The sequence below is a fragment of the Schistocerca gregaria genome, chromosome 9 (genome assembly GCF_023897955.1).
Source record: "Schistocerca gregaria isolate iqSchGreg1 chromosome 9, iqSchGreg1.2, whole genome shotgun sequence".
Classification (NCBI taxonomy): Eukaryota; Metazoa; Arthropoda; class Insecta; order Orthoptera; family Acrididae; genus Schistocerca; species Schistocerca gregaria.
In genome coordinates this window covers 121323725-121345781 of record NC_064928.1, presented here as the reverse complement: position 1 = coordinate 121345781, position 22057 = coordinate 121323725, and the positions used below count along the sequence as shown (strand labels likewise).

The 22057-nt window shown below is 44.4% G+C and overlaps 1 protein-coding gene across 1 annotated transcript in view; it reads right to left on the bottom strand.

Moving 5' to 3' along the window:
• LOC126291459 (uncharacterized) overlaps positions 1-22057 on the bottom strand; it is a 228507-nt gene that overhangs the window by 110426 nt on the left and 96024 nt on the right. Inside the window, exon 4 of the mRNA XM_049984971.1 lies at positions 4818-4941. Coding sequence (XP_049840928.1) covers positions 4818-4941 — 124 coding nt within the window. The remainder of the gene's footprint in view (positions 1-4817; positions 4942-22057) is intronic.

The window sequence follows — 22057 nt, the reverse complement described above, 5'->3', positions numbered from 1 at the left end:
GTTACTCCCAGGGTGGTTCTACAACCACTATAAAAACGTATCATCTGTAACGTACCCACATTTTCTTCTGTAAAAAATATGTAATGTTAATCTTTGAGTTGTAACAGTAGTGTCACAGTTGCTGCAGCGACAAATTATTGTTACACAGTAAACAAATACTACTGCTGCATGATAGTAAAATCTCGTAGAGTTAAATATTGAATACAGTAATTTTTTCACTTACCAGTCAAAAAAAAGAGAATAGAAATCATAAAATGCGGCACCTCCGGTCTATCATACAAGTACACAATCATATATAGAAAGTAAAATAAAGTAAATGGAAAAAATTTACCTGCAGAGGATAATAAATTCTCGAAAGCAAATATATCTTGAAATTCAGAAAGTGATTGGTAGCAGTCATTCATTTCTCTGTGAGAAACAGCTTTAAATGTAATGGGTATATCATGCAATATCCTAAAGCGTAGCAAATTTACTGCTTTACATTATAATGTTATCTGCGTGTCTGGAGCTATTTTCCGTTTCTACACTGATAAGAAACGCAACTCTTTTTGATAATAAGGTACTTTTATTACAATATTTTCTCTATGCTGACTATGTAACATTGTTTTGGTGAACAACAGATGCAATAAACCATACAATATGACGCAATCAGATGGTATAATAGCCGAAGTATCAAGAGAGGAGTTCACATTGTCAAAAATAGTATACTGCATAATTTGAAATTAAGCATCTTTGGTTGATAAAGGGGTAAATTTATCTGTGCATTGATTATTGTGCTTCAGTTGTTATCAGTAGGAAGTTCAGCTTGGACTTCTGATAGCTCTGTTTAGTTTTTCAAAAGTCCCCGTTGCCTTGTGATGCATTGCAGTATAAGATGGGGAACGCACCGAGCTTAAGAATTTCCTTACTACAACCGCCATAAGGGAATTTTCACAGTGTCATAAACGACTTCTTCAGTCACTACGAATGGTGCTGCAGTAAGTGAAGAGGTCTATTCTTCACACATGAGCATTTATTTTGTGACTAATCAGAAACACCAGTCGACCAGTTCATCATTTGTTCTTCTGTGATTCATGTGGAAGTATCCTCAAGGTAATGCGTGTACTGGATAGCCAATAACTGCTTTTGAAATAGCGTCCATTGCCTAAAGGTCTATAGCTCTCTCATTAATTAGTTGACAGCTGTCCAAAACGAGACGATGGGGCTGGCCGAATGAGAAACATACCAGCGAAGCAGCCTTCTACAAGATGGGGAAAGATGACCCCATGTAATGTCAATATACTCCACTTTATCGATCACCATTTGTACTATATAGTAGTTAATATATAATGGGAGGAGTAATGATAACCACTGAGCACACAGTTGAGGCTTTGAGCGGTCGGCAGGCCCTCGAACGTGACGTGATTGAAGACGTACAAACACACAGATCAAAGAAAAGAAAGACATATTTAAGTACAGCTGCACCGTGATGACAATATTTCACACGTATATTATTTTTTTGCCCACTCTGAAGAAGATACTGTACGGAAGCTAGGCAAAACTGTCAGTATTGTTTATGCGCCTATTCACCGCTGAAGGCCTCAGTTACACGATGATTCGCTACCTTTATTACTTTCTACTATCTGAATTCCATCACAGACTTTCCAAAATCACCTCCATACACTACGTTTCTATTTATACTGCATGTCACCTTCGATTGTAAACCACCACACCAACCACATTATCAACACGAATACCTCACCACTTGCTACTCTTCCATTGGATGAGAAGATATTTGCAGTGTGGTACACTTTTCCCAGCGACAGTAGACGACTGCTGTTGAAATGCCATGTGAGTTCCATTGGCTTCAAGTGCCCATCAGCCAACCCCTGTACGGCGAGTATGACCAGGAGCTGCGCTTTTTCCGCCGGCTGCCTTTGGAGTACTCCCACAGCTTCCCATTGTAGTTACACCTCCTCCCATCACAGCGCCATGGGAAAGGCGCGGGTGTCGTGATCACTCGACTGAGGGGTTCCTCCAATCTCCCAGTGTCGTCCTCTCTCCGAAGAGACTCACGCCTCCAGCCGAAAGTCCTGCGCCAAACGAGACCAGCGAACATCCAAGGGAACATGAGAAACATGAGTCCAAAGCCCCCTACCACTAAAATGGCCAGTGGTGCGAAGATTACCTTCCAGAAGTTGAGGGATAGGGGGTTGAGTGCACTGGTGGAAGTCAGCAGAGTCTCGAAGTAGCCGCCAGATCCTGAGGACACTGCCGTCTGTGAAGGTTTGTGTGGCCTGTGTGGTTTGTGGGGTCTCACGGGCTTTATTGGCTTCTGTGGCTTGGACGGCTTTGATGTTGTTTCTTCTTCTTCCTCCTCATCCTCCTCATCCCCCTCATCATCTTCATCATCTTCATCAGAGCCTGGTGACTCATAGTCATCACCCCCCAGTGGAGGCCTGCCTGTCGGCCGGATCACTTCCGGAGATGACTGGGAACTGATACTGTTGGTGTTTGTGATGTCTGAGTTTATGACGATACTGACTTCTCCACAGCTCTCTTTCTGGCTGTTGGCATTGTTCACTGATCCTGAGGCACTTATCACTATGCTGGGACAACCGTTAGTGCTTTGTGGTGGAAGAGTGTTCGAAGGGGAGTAGTGAGGTGGGCGTGTTGCGACAGGTTGGTGCAACTGGACAGTGTAATCGTATTTGGGTGTGGTGGAAGGGGGAAGTGGTAAGTATCCATTTGTCGAAGGCTCCTCCACAATTATGATCACGGGCTTCTTCTTTGGTGGCTCTGTCGACTGGTGATACAGTGGATAGTGTGCCGTTGTGGTGTAATGATGGTGGCTGTAGTCATCCCAGTGGGCAGGAGAATTTGCCCAACTGGAACTGCCAAGTGTCACTGGTTTCTTGATGACACCAGTGATACCACCGTCATGGTGCTGCTGGATCAACACTGGGCCTTGGTTTTGTGGATGGCTTTGGTGGTGATCACTGTATGGGTGATTGTCAGTGTATGTGTGATACATGATGAGGTCATCAAGAGACTCTATGCCAGAGCCACCTCCTGGCCACGTCTTGAGGCCCCCATCACCTGTCTTGGACGTGGTGGATACAGGGACATAAAGGTCAGTAGGAAGTGGTTTTGGGCCTGGTCTTGTGAGAGCAGAAGCTGCAGGGGTCTTCAGGTCTGGAAGACTGTTTGCGATGAAATTGGTGACCAGTTCAATGGACCCGTCATTGATCTTTTTACCAACTTTCATATAGTTTCTACCTGACAGCAATTCTGGTAAGGAAATATCGCCTCCATCATTAGTTTGGATCAAGCCACCACGTGTGTTCACACTTTCTTCATCATCATCTTTAGTTCTCAGTTCAGTGATCACCTCAGTAGAGTCATCTTGGGTTGTTTTCTCGTTCATCATGTAGTTTCCATCTTGTAATAGTCTTGGTGAAACTTCTGCTGTATAATTAATATACCTCAACCTCCTATAAATGCCCACACTTTCACGCTCGTTACCTGTTGTTACTGAGCCCCTCAGCTGCACGTTTCCCTGTGTGTTTGACATCTCTGTACTTTGAGATTCTGCTTTTCCCATCCTTATGGCATCAATTCGAGCTGGTTTAAATTTCTGAAGTGTTGCCTCCTCCAAAGCAAGTTCTGAATTATTCCACGTATATATAGACTCGTTATTCATGAGAACATTCCTAAGAACTACAGATGAATAATTATTCCAAAAATTGTGCCCTGCATACCCCATTTTCTCATGATATCTGAAACTTTCTCTCTCTTTTTCTGAAAAACTTCCTTGACCTTTGCTAAAAGAACCAAGAGGACCATATTTAGTCGACTTTTGTTCAGACACATGTTCCTCGCTGTTCTCAGTGCTTTCATTATTTAACTGATACCTGATTTCGAATAGGGGATTAGTGTAATATGCGGGTTGTGACTTATTCACCAACCTGCCAGTATAACTGACCAACTGGCCTGATTTCCCAAAGGACTTCAAAATCGTTGATACATTGTTTCTATGTTCAGGGCCTTCACATCTGAAGCATTCTGGTTTTATGTGTTCCAACTGTCCGTCTGGTGAAGTGAGAGGTGTGGCTGTTTCGTTACCAGACCAACCTGACACGTTATCTGAGGGTCTCCATCTGTCATTTAGAGGAAAAGGTAACATAACATGTGAGAGCAATTTAGCGTTATCGATACTATGAGTCCTGGAAGGGCGTACTGCACTTCTCTCTATAGGTACGTTGTCAATCCTTACGAAAGCGTGATTGTCAAGCGTTTTTTCTATAATTTTCCTCCACTCATTGTCAGCAGGTTCACTATTAGAAATCCTTCTGAGCTTCGTTCTGGAGTCTCCTACTGGTTTTGTGTGAAGTGTGTCAATACGAACGAGGGGATCGTGGCTTCGATTTTCTAAAGGATATGAAAAATTTAAGACGACCTGTTTCTGCCCATCAGCATGTCCCGAGGTATTGACCACAAGAGCTTCTGTGTCGCAACCAGATGATGTCTTATAGTGGAGTCCCTTATTACACGGGTGGCTCAAATTACCTATACCATTATGGGGAGGCACAGTGGAGAGAATTATGTCATGGGGACTGTCTCTCTCAATAGGAACATTTTTACCCGAGGATGGCTCTCCAGCACTTTTGCTACGGATTTTAGTGACAGACTTGACAGCATCAGCCAGCTGCAAAAAGTTGGCACGCCACAGAGATGGGTTCCCACCACGGTAGCGTCCAGCACGGTGACTGGACAGTCCAGATTGCGGACTGTCTGCTGGCGCTGGAGCTGAGAGCCCTGCAGGATGTCTGGAATACCTGTTGTTCACGTCACGGGCCACTTCTTTTTCCTTTTGAGAATCCCGCGGAGCAGCCGCCGTGGTGCTGGGCAGCGCCCCACCGGTGATGACGTTGTCCGCTTCTAGTTTCGTGGTCGCTGGATCTGCTGGCAGAAAAAAGAACGAGTCAGAGAACCTGCACTGCTCGGAAACTGTGGACTGAACTACCGTGCAGCTCACGTTGCAGAATGGCCAGATTTATCAACCTTTGGATGTATTACTGAGTAGCAATAGCTTAGCAGAAGGAGTATGTGTTTGTGGCAGTAGGACATTCCACGGTCATTCAGGAGGGAAGTGCACAAGAGCTGTGTTCTGTGCGTAGTTTGCGTGCAAAGAATAAACTGAAACTTGAAACTTCCTGGCAGATTAAAACTGTGTGCCCGACCGAGACTCGAAATCGGGACCTTTGCCTTTCGCGGCCAAGTGCTCTACCATCTGAGCTACCGAAGCACGACTCACGCCCGGTCCTCACAGCTTTACTTCTGCCAGTATCTTGTCTCCTACATTCCAAACTTTACAGAAGCTCTCCTGCGAACCTTGCAGAACTAGCACTCCTGAAAGAAAGGATACTGCGGAGACATGGTTTAGCCACAGACTGGGGGATGTTTCCAGAATGAGATTTTCACTCTGCAGCGGAGTGTGCGCTGATATGAAACTTCCTGGCAGATTAAAACTGTATGCCCGACCGAAACTCGAACTCGGGATCTTTGCCTTTGCCGTGTCTCCGCAGTATCCTTTATTTCAGGAGTGCTAGTTCTGCAAGGCTCGCAGGAGAACTTCTGTAAAGTTTGGAAGGTAGGAGACGAGATACTGGCAGACGTATAGCTGTGAGGACCGGGCGTGAGTCGTGCTTCGGTAGCTCAGATGGTTGCCGGCACGATAGCTCAGCGTGTTCGGTCAGAGGGTTACCTGCCCTCTGTAATAAAAAAACTGAGTTAATCGAAAAACAACGAACTTAACCGGATGTCTTACGACGTCCGCCCCTAGCAGATGCAACGAATGAAAAAAACATAATGGTAGAGCACTTGCCCGCGATGGCAAAGGTCTCGAGTCTCGGTCGGGCACACAGTTTTAGTCTGACAGGAAGTTTCATATCAGCGCACACTCCGCTGCAGAGTGAAAATCTCATTCTGGAACCAATAAACTGTTTGTGTGTGTCCTTCGCAGTCAATGCTCAGTGCCTTTTTGTGTACCCTCCCTTGTACTTAAACAAGCCACAAATATCTTCTTTTTTTGTCATTGGCGTGACAAAAGTTATGGGACAGCGATATGCACATATACAGATGGCGGTAATATGACGTATCTATCGCTTGAGCCTTGTCTCGCAGTTACGCAGGGTCAGCCATCGTTAATCGGATTTGGCATGTTAATGTTTAAGGGTTGACCGGATGCCCTTCCTGCTGTCGCCCCGTATACCCCAGGACGGAATTAGTCTACCCCAACTGTCTGCGTCGAGTGTAATCCATGGAATAGTGCGAATGCATTCAGATGCCTGCGAGCCGTGTAACTGAGGCGGAACACGGGGACCAGCCCGGTATTCACCTAGCGGGATGTGGAAAACGGCCTAGAAACCACATCCAGGCTGGCCGCCACATCGACCTTCGTCGTTAGTCCGCCAGGTGGATTCGATCCGGGACCGACGTGCCTACCCGAGTCCAGGAAGCATCGCGTTAGCGCTCTCGGCTACCCTGGAGGATGGCGGTAATATCACGTATACAAGATATAAAAAGGCAGTGCATTGGTGGAGCTGTCATTTGTACTCAGGTGATTCATGTGGAAACGTTACCGTCTTGATTATGCCCGCACGACGGGAATTAACAGACTATGAACGCGGAATGGTAGCTGGACGTAGACACGTGAGATATTTCGTTTCGGAAATCTTCAGGGAATTCAGTATTCCGTTGATTCACACTGTCAATAGTGTGTCGAGATACCGAATTTCACGGATTACCTCTCATCACGAACAACGCAGTGGCCTACGGTCTTCACTTAACGGCCGAGAGCAGCGGCGTTGTCACTGCTGACAGACAGACACCACTGCGTGAGATAACCGCAGAAATCAATGTGGGACGTACGACGAAAGTATCCGTTAGGACAGTGCGGTGAAAATTGGCGTTAATGGGCTATAGCAGGAGACAGCCGACGTGAGTGCTTTTGCTAAACACGGCAATCGCCTGCAGCGCCTCTCTTGCGCTCGTGACCACAGTGGTTGGACCGTAGACGACTGGCAAACTGTGGCCTGGTCAGATGACTCCCGGTTTCAGTGGATACGACCAGCTAGTAGAGTTCCAGTGTGGCGCAGACCCCACGAAGCCACGAGCCCACCTTGTCAACAGGACACTGTTCAAGCGGGTGGTGGCTCCATTATGGGGTCGGCTGTTGTTTACACGGTCCTTTTGTCCAACTGAACCGATCATTGACTGGAAATGGGTATATTCGGCTAGGTGGAGGCCATTTGCAAGCAATCATGAACTTTCTTGTTCCGGAACAACAATTTCATGTCACCTGGCCACAACGTTCGCAATTGTTTTTGAAAGTCATTGTGGACAATTCGGGTGTACAGCCATATTGCCCGACATGAATCCCATCGAATATTTACAGGACAGGTACGTGCCGAGTAAAACTGTGAGGGACGGGAAAAACCCACCGTAGTTCAACAACAAACTTAGGAAACTACTGCGAAAGCAAAGAGAGCTTCACTGCAAGTTCAAACGCAGCCAAAACCTCTCAGACAAACAGAAGCTAAACGAAGTCAAATTTAGCGTAAGGAGGGCTATTCGTGAAGCGTTCAGTGAATTCGAAAGTAAAATTCTATGTACCGACTTGACAGAAAATCCTATGAAGTTCTAGTCTTACGTTAAATCAGTAAGTGGCTCGAAACAGCATATCCAGACACTCCGGGATGATGATGGCATTGAAACGATGACACGCGTAAAGCTGAAATATTAAACACCTTTTTCCAAAGCTGTTTCACAGAGGAAGACCGCACTGCAGTTCCTTCTCTAAATCCTCGCACAAACGAGAAAATGGCTGACATCGAAATAAGTGTCCAAGGAATAGAAAAGGAACTGGAATCTCTCAACAGAGGAAAGTTCACTGGACCTGACGGGACACCAATTCGATTCCACACAGAGTACTCGAAAGAACTAGCCCCCCTTCTAACAGCCGTGTACCGCAAGTCTCTAGAGGAACGGAAGGTTCCAAATGATTGGAAAAGAGCACAGGTAGTCCCAGTCTTCAAGAAGGGTCGGCGAGCAGATGCACAAAACTACAGACCTATATCACTGACGTCGGTCTGTTGTAGAATTTTAGAAGATGTTTTTTGCTTGCGTATCATGTCGTTTCTGAAAACCCAGAATCTACATGGATTCTGGAAACATCGATCGTGTCAGACCCACTCGCTTTATTTGTTCATGAGACCCAGAAGATATTAGATACAGGCTCACAGGTAGTACCATTTTCCTTGACTTCCGGAAGGCGTTCGATACAGTTCCGCACTGTCGCCTGATAAACAAAGAAAGAGCCTACGGAACATCAGACCAACTGTGTGGCTGGATTGAAGAGTTTTCAGCAAGTATTGCGAATACATAGAAAGAAGGATCCTTTATTGTATGATTATATGATAGTGGAACAAACACTGGTAGCAGTTACTTCTGTGAAATATCTGGGAGTATGCGTGCGGAACGATTTGAAGTGGAGTGATCATATAAAATTAATTGTTGGTAAGGCGGGTACCAGGTTGAGATTCATTGGCAGAGCCCTTAGAAAATGTAGTCCATTAACAAAGGAGGTGCCTTACAAAACACTCATTCGACCTATGCTTGAGTATTGCTCATCAGTGTGGGATCGGTACCAGATCGGGTTGACGGAGGAGATAGAGAAGATCCAAAGAAGAGTGGCAGACTGCAAGAGAGGCGCTCTGCATCGCAGCGTAACTTGCTGTCCAGGTTTCGAGAGGGTGCGTTTCCGGATAAGGTATCGAATAATCGAATATACATGGTGAGTCACCTAACGTTACCGCTGGATATATTTCGCAAACCACATCAAATACTGACCAACCGATTCCACAGAACGAACGTGAGGAGGTGCTAGTGTAATTGTTTAATACAAACCTTACAAAAATGCACGGAAGTATGTTTTTTAACACAAACCTATGTTTTTTAAATGGAACCACGTTAGTTTTGTTAGCAGATCTGAACATATAAACAAATACGTAATCAGTGCCGTTTGTTGCATTGTAAAATGTTAATTATATCCGGAGATATTGTAACCTAAAGCTGACACTTGAGTACCACTCCTCCGCTGTTCGATCGTGTGTATCGGAGAGCACCGAATTACGTAGGGATCCAAAGGGAACGATGATGGACCTTAGGTACAGAAGAGACTGGAACAGCACATTACGTCCACATGCTAACACCTTTTTATTGATGTTTTTCACTGACGCACATGTACATTACCATGAGGGGTGAGGTACACATACACACGTGGTTTCCGTTTTCAATTACGGAGTGGAATAGAGTGTGTCTCGACATGTCAGGCCGATAGATGTTCAATGCGGTGGCCATCATTTGCTTCACACAATTGCAATCTCTCGCGTAATGAATGTCGTACACGCCGCAGTACATTTTGTGTAATGTCGCCGCAGGCTGCCACAATACGTTGTTTCATATCCTCTGGGGTTGTAGGCACATCGCGGTACACATTCTCCTTTAACGTACCCCACAGAAATAAATCCAGAGGTGTAAGATCAGGAGAACGGGCTAGCCAATTTGTGCGTCCTCCACGTCCTATGAAACGCCCGTCGAACATCCTGTCAAGGGTCAGCCTAGTGTTAATTGCGGAATGTGCAGGTGCACTATCATACTGATACCACATACGCCGACGCGTTTCCAGTGGAACATTTTCGAGCAACGTTGGCAGATCATTCTGTAGAAACGCGATGTATGTTGCAGTGCACTCCGATACACACGATCGAACAGCGGAGGAGTGGTACTCAAGCGTCAATTTTAGGTTACTATATCTCCGGATGTAATTAACATTTTACAATGCAACAAACGGCACTGATAACGTATTTGTTTATATGTTCAGATGTGCCAACAAAACTAAAGTGGTTCCATTTTAAAAAACGTAGGTTTCGTGTTAAAAAACATACTTCCGTGCATTTTTGTATGGTTTGTATTAAACACTTACACTAGTCCCTCTCCTCACGTTCGGTCTGTGGAATCGGTTGGTCAGTATTTGATGTGGTTTACGAAATATATCCAGCGGTAACGTTAGGTGACTCACCCTGTATTGCTTCCCCCTACTTATACCTCCCGAGGAGACCACGAATGTAAAATCAGAGAGATTCGAGCGCGCACCGGAGGCTTTCCGGCGGTCGTTCTTCCCGAGAACCATACGCGACTGGAATATAAAAGGGAGGTAATGACAGTGGCACGTAAAGTGCCCTCCACCACACACCGTTGGGTGGCTTGCGGAGTATAAATATAGATGTAGATGTAGACAGAATCGAGAGGTCAGTTCGTGCACAACATTCTGCACTGGCAACACTTTCGCAGTCATGGACGGCCATATATGCAGCATGGCTCAGTATTTCTGCAGGGGACTTCCAACAATTTGTTCAGTCCGTGCCATGTCGAAATGCTGCCCCAGTCTGGGCAAAAGGAGGTCCGACACGATACTAGGAAGCATCCCACGACTTTTCTCACCTCAGTGTAATTAGAAGTTGCCTTCGCGGTATCGGTTAAGTGTTAACAAAGGCCGGCCGAGCGCTTCTAGGTGCTACAGTCTGTAACCGCGTGACCGCAAAGGTCGCAGGTTCGAATCCTGCCTCGGGCATGGATTTGTGTGTTGTCCTCAGGTTAGTTAGGTTTAAGTAGTTCTAAATTATAGGGAACTGATGACCACAGCAGTTAAGTCCCATAGTGCTCAGAGCCATTTTTTGTCAACAAAGGAGAGAAAACAACATTAAATTTCCTTGTGTTTTCTTTACCTAGTAGCATCTGTGTTTTAGCATGTTCCAGATTTTCACAGTAGCCCGCATCTCGTGGTCGTGCGGTAGCGTTCTCGCTTCCCACGCCCGGCTTCCCGGGTTCGATTCCCGGCGGGGTCAGGGATTTTCTCAGCCTCGTGATGACTGAGTGTTGTGTGATGTCCTTATGTTAGTTAGGTTTAAGTAGTTCTAATTCTAGGGGACTGATGACCATAGATGTTAAGTCCCATAGTGCTCAGAGCCATTTGAACCTTTTTTTTTTTCACAGTAATGTGGTCTAACTAATGTTTTCAGCCTCGCAAAGATAATATAAGAAAAATGTGGTATGAAATCGAAACCACCTACATCTGCTGAAAACCTACGTAATTATTAGTTATTTATTAGTTAATTTCTTGGACATTAATCGAATGATGTCGACATTTCGTTAGATATTGTAATAACGTTATAAGAAACAAGAAATAACTCGGACAGGTCCGCGAATTGAGGTCTGAATGTTATGTTCGTTAAAGTCCAGATCAAAAATACTTTCGAAGCCCAAAGGAAACAGTAATAGCTTTCAGTGACAAAGAATAGGCTGCAAATTTTTTGGTTCAACGAAGGAGGAAGAAAACACGTAAAACTTCAGCACTGTGTGAGACCGATTTCGTTTAGTAAAATCTGAACAATAATTGAGCAAATGGAAGTACGATTTTCATGAAGTTCAAAATATGCACCACAATGAAATTCGCGTAAGTGTGAAAGAAAAAATATGCGAAGGATTCAAAAGTGCACGTCGGAGTTGGCGCATCATTAGCGAGGGATATGTACAATACTGGGTGCTCCGAATTGCAACTGACATGAACGTTATTGATTTCCAGGCTCGAATTATTTGGTTAAACATATTCAGGAAATTATATACAAAAGGAAATCGCAAAATAACGACGTTTACTTCAAGTAAGTGTGTATAGGAGATGTCATTTATAGATAACTCTATAGAGAAATTCATAGCTGACGTAAAGGCGAAGCTTCTTGTTATCCCCTAAAAGCTGCATAAAGGCAGGCAATCCAATTCTGAGCGATTATTTATTATTTCTAGCGAAAAAAAGGCAGAGTCGCTTGTGCAGTCGATGGATGTTACGACATACACGTTTATAACGATGCCAGTGATAGGTATCAGTGTATTACTGTTTCCGCAGCTTCATATCTGTGTTCAGGAACCTCAAGGCACGCTACGGCCAAAAATTTAAAAAAATACTATTTATTTGCAAAGTCTGTAAAGGCAGGAGAGAATAATTTTTAATACTACACCCGAAACGTCTTCTTAGCAGTTGCGGAAAATAATTGATTACCTTAGTTGGACTCTTGACCCGATATCTTTGTCTTTAAGTCGACGAAAAGAATGTTAATATAATTTGGATTTCACGCAAAACTAATACGAGTAGTTATATTCAGTCGCGCAATAAGTAATTTTTCCACAGTGTACAGCATTTTTCGGGAAATTGTTGGACAGTATGATTTCTGATAGCTGTTTGTCACTTCAAGTTTATCAGCATAAAAGTGTTGTTAACTTCAGTTATTTATGAATTGTCAGTCTGCATCTTCACGTTTTACGAATTTGCTCAGGTGTGCCTGGTACGCAGCACAATATGCGAAACAACGCCCGTGGACATTTGGCCATTTCTTACTCCATCCCAATTCTGTCTAAATAAAACTAGTAATTACTGCGAAGTGCCTGAATGCATTGATTTTTCTTTTATCAGGCGTGCCTTGTGCAAGGAAAATGTTTGATTTAGTCGTCCAGTAGGCACTTCTCATTTTTGTGATGACTACAAAGAATAAACAAGGAACTGTTTCATTGTTAGTATTAATAAAATATTTCATGTCAACAAATTAAAGTCCCGACCGATGGAACTCGTCTGTAATGTAACATCGTACACGGCTGTGATTTGTTTCCTTTGCCAGTCACATGTCCAAGAATAATGTGCAACAATTTAGCCGTCAATATGAACTGCAATTTATTCGTAAAAGTAACGATTTGAGACATTTTTGGTATGGTTTAAGTGCTTGAAATTCGGGTGTGTGCACTTTTGATTTCGCACTACGCCGCACTACATTTTCTTGTCACAGCTGTGTCTGCTTATTCACCGGATCGCGCGCTAGGCAGAAAGGGCTCTACAAATCGCTGTTATAAGCGGTTCTTCGTGCGGCAAAACTGAGTAAGTTTATATTTTTTAAATACTTGCACAGTGGCTTAGCAGCTAAAATTTCAATATCACGTCGAGTACACGTATCGTGCACACAAGTCACATCGTTTCTGAGCCTTCAGCAGCACGTTAAACTCAGCACGCTCAACGTTGACGTTCGACAACACGGTCCGTGTGCCGACGGCTTTAGCGCGTCAACAGACGTGCTTACGTCTGTCGTCTATATGTTGCTAAACGCGCAGTGTACTTGCATTGCTAGGAGCGTCTACTGTCTCTGGTGGGAAAGCGCCTGCGGCACTGGAGTAGACAACCCGACGGTCGGAGTGTAGTGCGGGTAGCGTTGTGACTAGGCGAAAGGCCACCTGTGGTAATACATTGCTCAACACAATTAAAGATCCCTTTTTGCCAACACAGTAATTGCGACTCAGAAATCTGAAATTTGCCTCATTCTTTCTCTGTAATGGTGCAAAAATGAGGTACCCTGGGACGTCACCTTCGGTCTCGACGACGCTTGGAATAAAACATGAAGGAAAAATGCCACAGCTCGGAAGTTCGTGTGACGTGAAAGATGGGCTAATGACGTCACACTGGAACCAAATTTCACTGAAATTCTACGCCTCACACGATGGGAAAGTCGTCACAGCCCTCCTTACCCCCTTTTTAGCCCTTCCTTTGACGCCTCTGCGACGGCGGTCAGAACCTGGGCGCCTAGGGTTGAATCACGCACTTTTCTTATCAGCGGTCGAAGAAAACATTTCGGAACTAATCACCGATCAGAATCGACCCAAAAAGTTCTCTTGGGGAGGAATAAATGACGTTAATGAAACCAACCCTTTCCTTGAGGCGTTGATTCCGGCACTTTTCCTGCTCGACATTGCTCCCAAATACCTATCTGCTGGCGCTTACGACTACTTCGCAGGATGCCACTGTAAAGACACGTTCTTACAATTCATAATAAAGGTGGGGCAAATTGAGGTCTGCTTCGGCTCACTTACAAATTTCGTCAAATGGTTTGAACGATTCCTTGAAGTTCCAGCAGATGCAGTAGAGCAAAATCTGCTGTCGCGCTGCGCTCGAAACGGGTGCGATCACACTCAATGGGCATGCGGACGCACAATGTCCTTAGACGAGGACTGAAACTGCCAAGGGTGTCAGCAGTGCCGAAGGATGTGCAGAACACCTTCCTGTTGCTGCGAACTGTCGTTTCTCACCGCGAACTGTGTGGGAATAATCGGCCGAAGGAAAGGTGTGGCTTTATTGGCGCCACCTCTGACGCCTTTTCCTGTCCCTTCTAAGCGGCGGTGTGTCTGAAATGTTTCTCTCAACCTCTCATACGAAAATATAGTGCATAATATGTTTGTAGGTGTAAGCAACTCATGAACAAATAGAGCATATCAAACAAAACAAAAATGGCTCTGAGCACTATGGGACTAAACTGCTGAGGCCATCAGTCCCTTAGAACGTAGAACTACTCAAACCTAACCAACCTAAGGACATCACACACATCCATGCCCGAGGCAGGATTCGAACCTGCGACCGTAGCGGTCGTGCGGTTCCAGACTGTAGCTCCTAGAACTGCTCTGCCACTCCGGTCGGCTAGGACATATCGGACACGCCTGAATAAGAGCGCGGTGAAATACAGTCACTCGATCTTTCCCTTGAGTGTGAAGTACGTGGCTAAGAGGGTGATCAGAGGACATGAGCTGTGTGTCCGACTCAGTCACAGAGTGAGAAAATTATACGCCTACAGCCGTCCTTATGATTTTATTTATTGTGTTGAAACCAGTTTCGGCGCTTCAGTGCGCCATGTTCGGGTCTGTATGCATAAAACACTAACGATACCATTATCAACTTATCAATCAAGCAAAATAAAAACAGATTAAAAAAGAATGAGAAACAAGGACAAGACTCTACAAGTGAATTTACAGCAAACACTTCATAGAAAGAACAGATACATCCAATGTCACATACCTAAAGTGTACCATAACGAATTTCCACTCAATACATTGTACATTCCATGATTTTTATTCGGCAGTCGAACATACATTATCCACACAAACCTGAAATAATCTACTGAAAAACAAAATAACTGTAGAAGGTGATAAATGTGTAAATGATACAATGCCTCATAAACAAGTAACGAGAAGGAACATGATCTGTGTGCCGTGTCAAAGTAAAAAAGCTGAGCTGTGCACAGTTGAAGGCCATACCTATGTCATATACATAAACTGAATGTCCAAGACGTGTCAGAAAGCCGAATACGAGATGCGACAATAAAGTAATGAGACTGATTTTCTTTGCAAGATGTGGCAACCCTGCAGGCTTGCGTAGGCACAATATCTTCGACCTTGGTCTATAAGCTGCTTCTAGTCCAAGCGGCACATTGATGCGACTACTCAGTCGTGAGTTGTGCTGTAATAAGTTAACACGTGTTTGTGTCTCTCGTCGCGGAAATGGAACCACATAATATTGCACAACGGTATGCCATTTCTTTTTGCTTTAAATTGGGTGAAAACGCGACGACAACTTACGGTAAGCTTCAGAAGGCTTTTGGGAAGGAGGTTATGTCAAGAGCTCAAGTCTTCCGTTGGCACAAAATGTTTAGTGAAAGCAGAACGAATGTTGAAGATGGAGAACGCAGTGGACGGCCATCAACCTCACAGACGGATGTCAACTTGGCCAGCGTGCGTGGACTCGTACGATCTGATGGAAGATTATCCTTGAAAATGATTTCAGAAGAACTGAACATCAATCGAGAAACGGTACGTCTAATAATAACGGAAGAGAATTCAACGAACTGTGGATGAAGCCAGATCAACAGGCACTACATGCATTGATCAAAAATGATAGTGCATTGAGAACGGCTAGTTTCTAGCTGAAATCTAGATCTGCCAATAAAATTTGATATGGACGACTGATAGCTGAAATCTATTATTTACAAGTCAATAACTGAAGATCTTGGTATGAGAAAGATTTTTGCAAAAATGGTCCCCAAAAATCTCATTTTTAATCTCAAAAGAAATTTCAGTACTACCACAGCCACATTATTCACCAGATATCGCTCGGTGCGGCTTTTTTCTATTTCCAAGAGTCGAAACAGCGGTCAAGGGACATCATTTTCAAACAACACAAGATGTGCAAAAAGCTGTGACGAGGGTCTTGGAGGATATTACACAAGATGAGTTCCAGAAACGTTTCCATCAATGGCAGAAGCGCTGGAAAAAGTGTGTGCAAACAGAAGGGAACTACTTTGAAGGAGACAACATTAAACTTCACTAAAACGGTAAGCAAAATTTTTTCACCCCAGTCTCATTATTGTTGCGCCTCGTATAAGGCACACCTCAAATCGTATGTAGAGCGTCTGAAAAACGGCCACAAGATGATGAAAACATTCATGTGCGAATGCATATACACATCATGCACTGCCGTGAAACAATCGCACACAGGGATGCTAAGTAGCCTGAGAGGATGCAGAGCATCATAAAAGATGACTCAACAACATATCAACATGAAATGCCAGAAAAGCCCTCTGACTAGCACACTGCTCAGTAAGTCCTCATATGTGTTAAACGTAAGTGACCACAAAGAAATAAAGGAGATCTAAAATAACATATTGTCATGAATAAATATACTGTAAACAGTACTAGCCTAGGTCTTTCGATAACATTAAAACCAAAAGCTATTACGTCTATGCAATTGCATTTTCTAACGCAAATACCAGTGGTACAAGTCGCGTAAAAGTCAAGCCACATTATTAATTTACCAGTGGTCAACAAAATAAATAAAATCGTAAGGACGGCTGTCGGCGTTTCATTATCTTGCAACAGTAAATGGCCGTCGTCCCAAACAAGGACGGCATACATAAGCACTTATAGAGTGGCTCAAGAACATTTGTATTAGAAGATCGTATGTAAGGAATATTGTAATTCAGTATAGAGCTATTAGAGTATTTTGGTTAATTTTTTATGTGGTTGAAGCGTTTGTAAATGCCGAACGAGTAAATAATTTCAGTGCTCGGCGTCCTGGTTCTAACCTCCGTGGTAATGGCTCTGAGCACTATGGGACTAGAACTTGTTGTTGTTGTTGTTGTTGTCTTCAGTCCTGAGACTGGTTTGATGCAGCTCTCCATGCTACTCTATCCTGTGCAAGCTGCTTCATCTCCCAGTACCTACTGCAACCTACATCCTTCTGAATCTGCTTAGTGTACTCATCTCTCGGTCTCTCTCTACGATTTTTACCCTCCACGCTGCCCTCCAACGGTAAATTTGTGATCCCTTGATGCCTCAAAACATGTCCTACCAACCGATCCCTTCTTCTAGTCAAGTTGTGCCACAAACTTCTCTTCTCCCCAAACTTAGAACTACTTAAACCTAACTAACCTAAGGACATCACACACATCCATGCCCGAGGCAGCATTCGAACCTGCGACCGTAGCGGTCCCACGTTCCAGACTGTAGTGCCTAGAACCGCTCGGCCACACCGGCCGGCTCCGTGGTAAAGGCATCAAAAGAAGAGGTGGGTAAGACGGAGCGTGACATCCGTTCCACCTTGTGGCACGTCCACAGTGTCGCTGGGCATGACGGAATCTTATACTAATGTGGCGTCATTAAATCACCTCACACGTCACACGAACTTCTGAGCTATTGTCTTTTATTTTTTTTTTTTTTTTTTTTTCGAATGAGTCGACGCCTTGGCGTTCGAAACGGCACCGAGACAGAGTGTCGGCAAAGGGCGCTACGCTTACTCTCCATTCCAGACGCAAAGGCACCTTTGAGGCGTCACTGCGATGACGACAGGCGCCTCCGCCAATGATTCACCGTGCTTTTGTTCACTACCAGGTCTGTAGACGTTCTGCTCGCGCCTCAGGATATTTACAATGCTTTGGTTTTCCATCCAAAGAAACAGAACGACGTATCTCTGTCTGGGACACACCTCCATTACTATTTTGAAGGCTGTGTGTAGGGCCGCCATCTATCGGAATATCATCAAGCTGTAGGGGTTGAAGCGGGAATATTCCACGATGTCCCACAACAAATTCCGAGTTTTTTTTTATCCGGAATTTCCCCAGGAAAAAGTGGGTTGCATTAGTAATTGAACGCCCCACCTCAGACTTAAAAAAGAATATAATAATTCCAATCCCAAAGAAAGCAGGTGTTGACAGATGTGAAAATTACCGAACTATCAGTTTTTAAGTCACAGCTGCAAAATACTAACGCGAATTCTTTACAGATGAATAGAATGATAGAAGCCGAACTCGGCGAAGATCAGTTTGGAATCCGCAGAAATGTTGGAACACGTCAGGCAATACTGACCTTACGACTTATCTTAGAAAATGGGTTAAGGAAAGGCAAACCTACATTTCTAGCACTTGTAGACTTGGAGAAAGCTTTTGACAATGTTGATTAGAATACTCTCTTTCAAATCCTAAAGGTGACAGGGGTAAAATAAAGGGAGCGAAAGGCCATTTATGATTTGTACAGAAACCAGATGGCAGTTATAAGAGTCGAGGGGCATGAAAGGGAAGCAGTGGTTGCGAAGGGAGTGAGACAGGGTTGTAGTCTCTCCCCGTTGCTATTCAATCTGTATATTGAGCAAGCAGTAAAGGAAACGAAAGAAAAATTCTGAGGTATTAAAGTACATGGAGAAGAAATAAAAACTTTCAAGGTTGCCGATGACATTGTAATTCTGTCAGACAGCAAAGGACTTGGAAGAGCAGTTGAACGGAATGGAGAGTGTCTTGAAAGTAATAAAGGAGTTTTGCTATTCGGGAAGAAAAATAACTGATGATGGTCGAAGAACAGAGGATATAAAATGTAGACTGGCAATGACAAGGTTAGCGTTTCTGAAGAAGAGAAATTTGTTAACATCGAGTATAGATTTAAGTGTCAAAAGTGGTTTCTGAAAGTATTTGTATGGAGTGTAGCCATGTACGGAAGTGAAACATGGACGATAAATAGTTTAGACAGGAAAAGAATAGAAGCTTTTGAAATGTGGTGCTACAGAAGAATGCTGAAGATTAGATGGGTAGCTCACATAACTAATGAGGAAGTACTGGATAGGATTGGGGAGAAGAGAATTTTGTGGCTCAACTTGACTAGAAGAAGGGATCGGTTGGTAGGACATGTTCTGAGGCATCAAGGGATCACCAAGTTAGTATTGGAGGGCAGCGCGGAAGGTAAAAATTTTAGAGGGAGGCCAAGAGATGGATACCCCAAACAGATACAGAAGGATGTAGGTTGCAGTATGTACTGGGAGATGAAGAAGCTGGCACAGGGTAGAGTAGCATGGACAGCTGCATCAAACCACTCTCAGGACTGAAGACCACAACAACAACAACCTTTGAGCCAAATTTCAAACTTCTGAGTCGGCATGGGAGACAATTTTTACGGTGTTTCGAAAACGTAATCCTTTTAATTGTGTTGCACAGAGTAATGCCCTCTTTTCCCGTGCTCCTGACTTCGTCCGTCATGTGCAATTTGGCTCCCGTGGTAGCAGAAACCCTTCACTTCGTTTACTTTGTTGTCACCGGTTTTGATGTTAAGTTTATCGCTCATCTCATGCCTGGTGCTTCTCCTCAGTTTTGTCTTTCTCCAGTTCGCTCTCAGTTGCTAGTGTGTGCTCATTGTACTGTTCTTTCTGTTCAGCTGGTCCTCTGATTTCTACTGACTCTCACTGACGATAGCGATTTCGCCAGTGAATCGTATCACTGATATCCTTCCTCCCTGAATTTTTGTCGCTTTCCAGAATTTTCCTTTCATTTCCACCATTGCATCTTCCACGTACAGATCGAGCAGTAGCGGAAAAGTATTGCACTCTTTCTAATCCGAGTTTTGCATTTGTGGTCTTCCATTGTTTTTGTTCCATCTTGGGAATTACTTCAATAATGTGCATAAATCTATCCCTCCAGTTCAGCGACGCTACAGTTTGTTCCATTGCGTACAGAGGCCGAATTGCAACAACTCTCATCGTAACATACTTGAGACATGTCATGGTTTGTCGTTATAAACCGTTAACGAAAGAGTATACGAATAAATGACACATTACAACCTCAAGTTTTCAACGACTGCAAGTGTTCCACCTTTCAACCTGGATGTCAATACTTTATGTTTATCACTCTTTTTCTTACTTCTGCCGGCCGGAGTGGCCTTGCGGTTCTAGGCGCTACAGTAGGGAGCCGAGCGACCGCTACGGTCGCAGGTTCGAATCCTGCCTCGGGCATGGAAGTGTGTGATGTTCTTAGGTTAGTTAGGTTTAATTAGTTCTAAGTACTAGGCGACTGATGACCTCAGAAGTTAAGTCGCATAGTGCTCAGAGCCATTTGAACCATTTTGAACATGAAATATTTGCATTACAGGTGTTATCATTTCATGTATCAAGTAATTTGTGCCACGTGGGGTGGCCGCGTGGTCTGAGGCGCCTTTTCACGGTTTCTCGCCGCTGTTCCTGTCGGAGGTAAGAGTCCTCCCTCGGGCATGGGTGTGCATGTGTGTTGTCCATAGTATTAGTTTAAGTTAGACTAAGTAATGTGTAAGCTTAGGGATCCATGACCTCAGCAGTTTGGTCCCATAGAACTCACCACAAATTTCCAAAAGTAGCGTTCTATATTTTAACGGGTGTCATTTGTGACCCTAAAGAAGTATTGATAGCTCTGCCAATAATAGTTTGCGTGAAAAGTGACACACACACATTGATGATCCGAAACACAGGGGATACAGGCAATGTTATGCTGTGGGCTTTCGTCGGACTTTTAGATGGGAGCGCTAGTTGTAGAACGTCGTTAAAAATGTTGACACGGCGCACTTTGCCTTGTGTACATCCATCTTATACAAACACGAACCAGCAGCGACTAGGCACGCCTGCTGCAAGGCGGTAGCGGTCACTGCGGGCTAAGGCGGTGCTGGGTATTTACCCTTCTCACTACCCGTCCTAATACATATCGATAAAACGAATATCGCACTAGACTAATCTGAGACCCCTCCATCGAATGTGCACGTAAAAATCCGCTTTAATAATCATGTTATTTTCAACAGAACAAGAAACCGACGCTTTCCTTCGACATTGGACGTCGCATGAAAGACATGGTAGTGTTTGTTTGGTGTCAGTCGATATACACATCGCAAAATCGAAACTGCACATACCTGCCGAAACATCAGAGAAAATGAACCAGACGGGTCTTAGGAAGAATTCCTATACACTCTCTGAGGAAAAAAACAAAAAAACGACCCACCACTATGGAATTTTCCGAATGGGACGTCAATAGCTAGATGTGATGTAAATGTACAGACAAACAAATGGCTACAATTCCAGAACATATGGATGATTTATTCGTGAGGAAGGGCTTCACAAACTCAGCAAATCAATAATAGGATGGTCCGCCTCTGAACTCAAGCAAGCAGTTATTCGGCTTGGCATTCATTTACAGAGACGCTACATTTTCTCCTGAGGGGCCAATTCAAATTCTGTCCAACTGACGCGTAATATCGTCAAAATCGCGAGATAGTTGGAGGGCCCTTCCCATAAGGCTCCAAACGTTCTCAACTGCATAGAGATCCTGCTACCTTGCTGGCCAAGGTGGGGTTAGGCAAGCAAGAAGACGAGCAGGAGAAATTCTCGTCGTGTGTGGTAGGGAATTATCTTCCTGAAACATAAGCTTTGGATGCCGTGCCGTCAAGGGCAACGGAACAGGGTGTAGAATGCCGTCGACGTACCACTGTGATTTAAGAGTGCCTCAGATGACAACCAAAGGGGTCCTGCTGTGAAAAGAAACGCCATCCCAGACCATCACTTCTGGTTGTCGGACGAGGGTCAGGCTGGTATCGCATCCATGTCCGGGGCTTCACCAGACACGCCCTCGCTGTTCATTGGAGCTCATTTCGAAGCGGGACTCACCACTGAAGATAATTTTACTCCAATGAGACTCCAGGCCGAAGACGAGTCTGGAGACGCCCTGGACTGCGCTGGGATACCACCGGGAGCGTTGGTCTGAGGTGCCATTTCTTTCCATAGCGGGACTCCTTTGGTTTTCATCTGCGGCACCCTTACTGC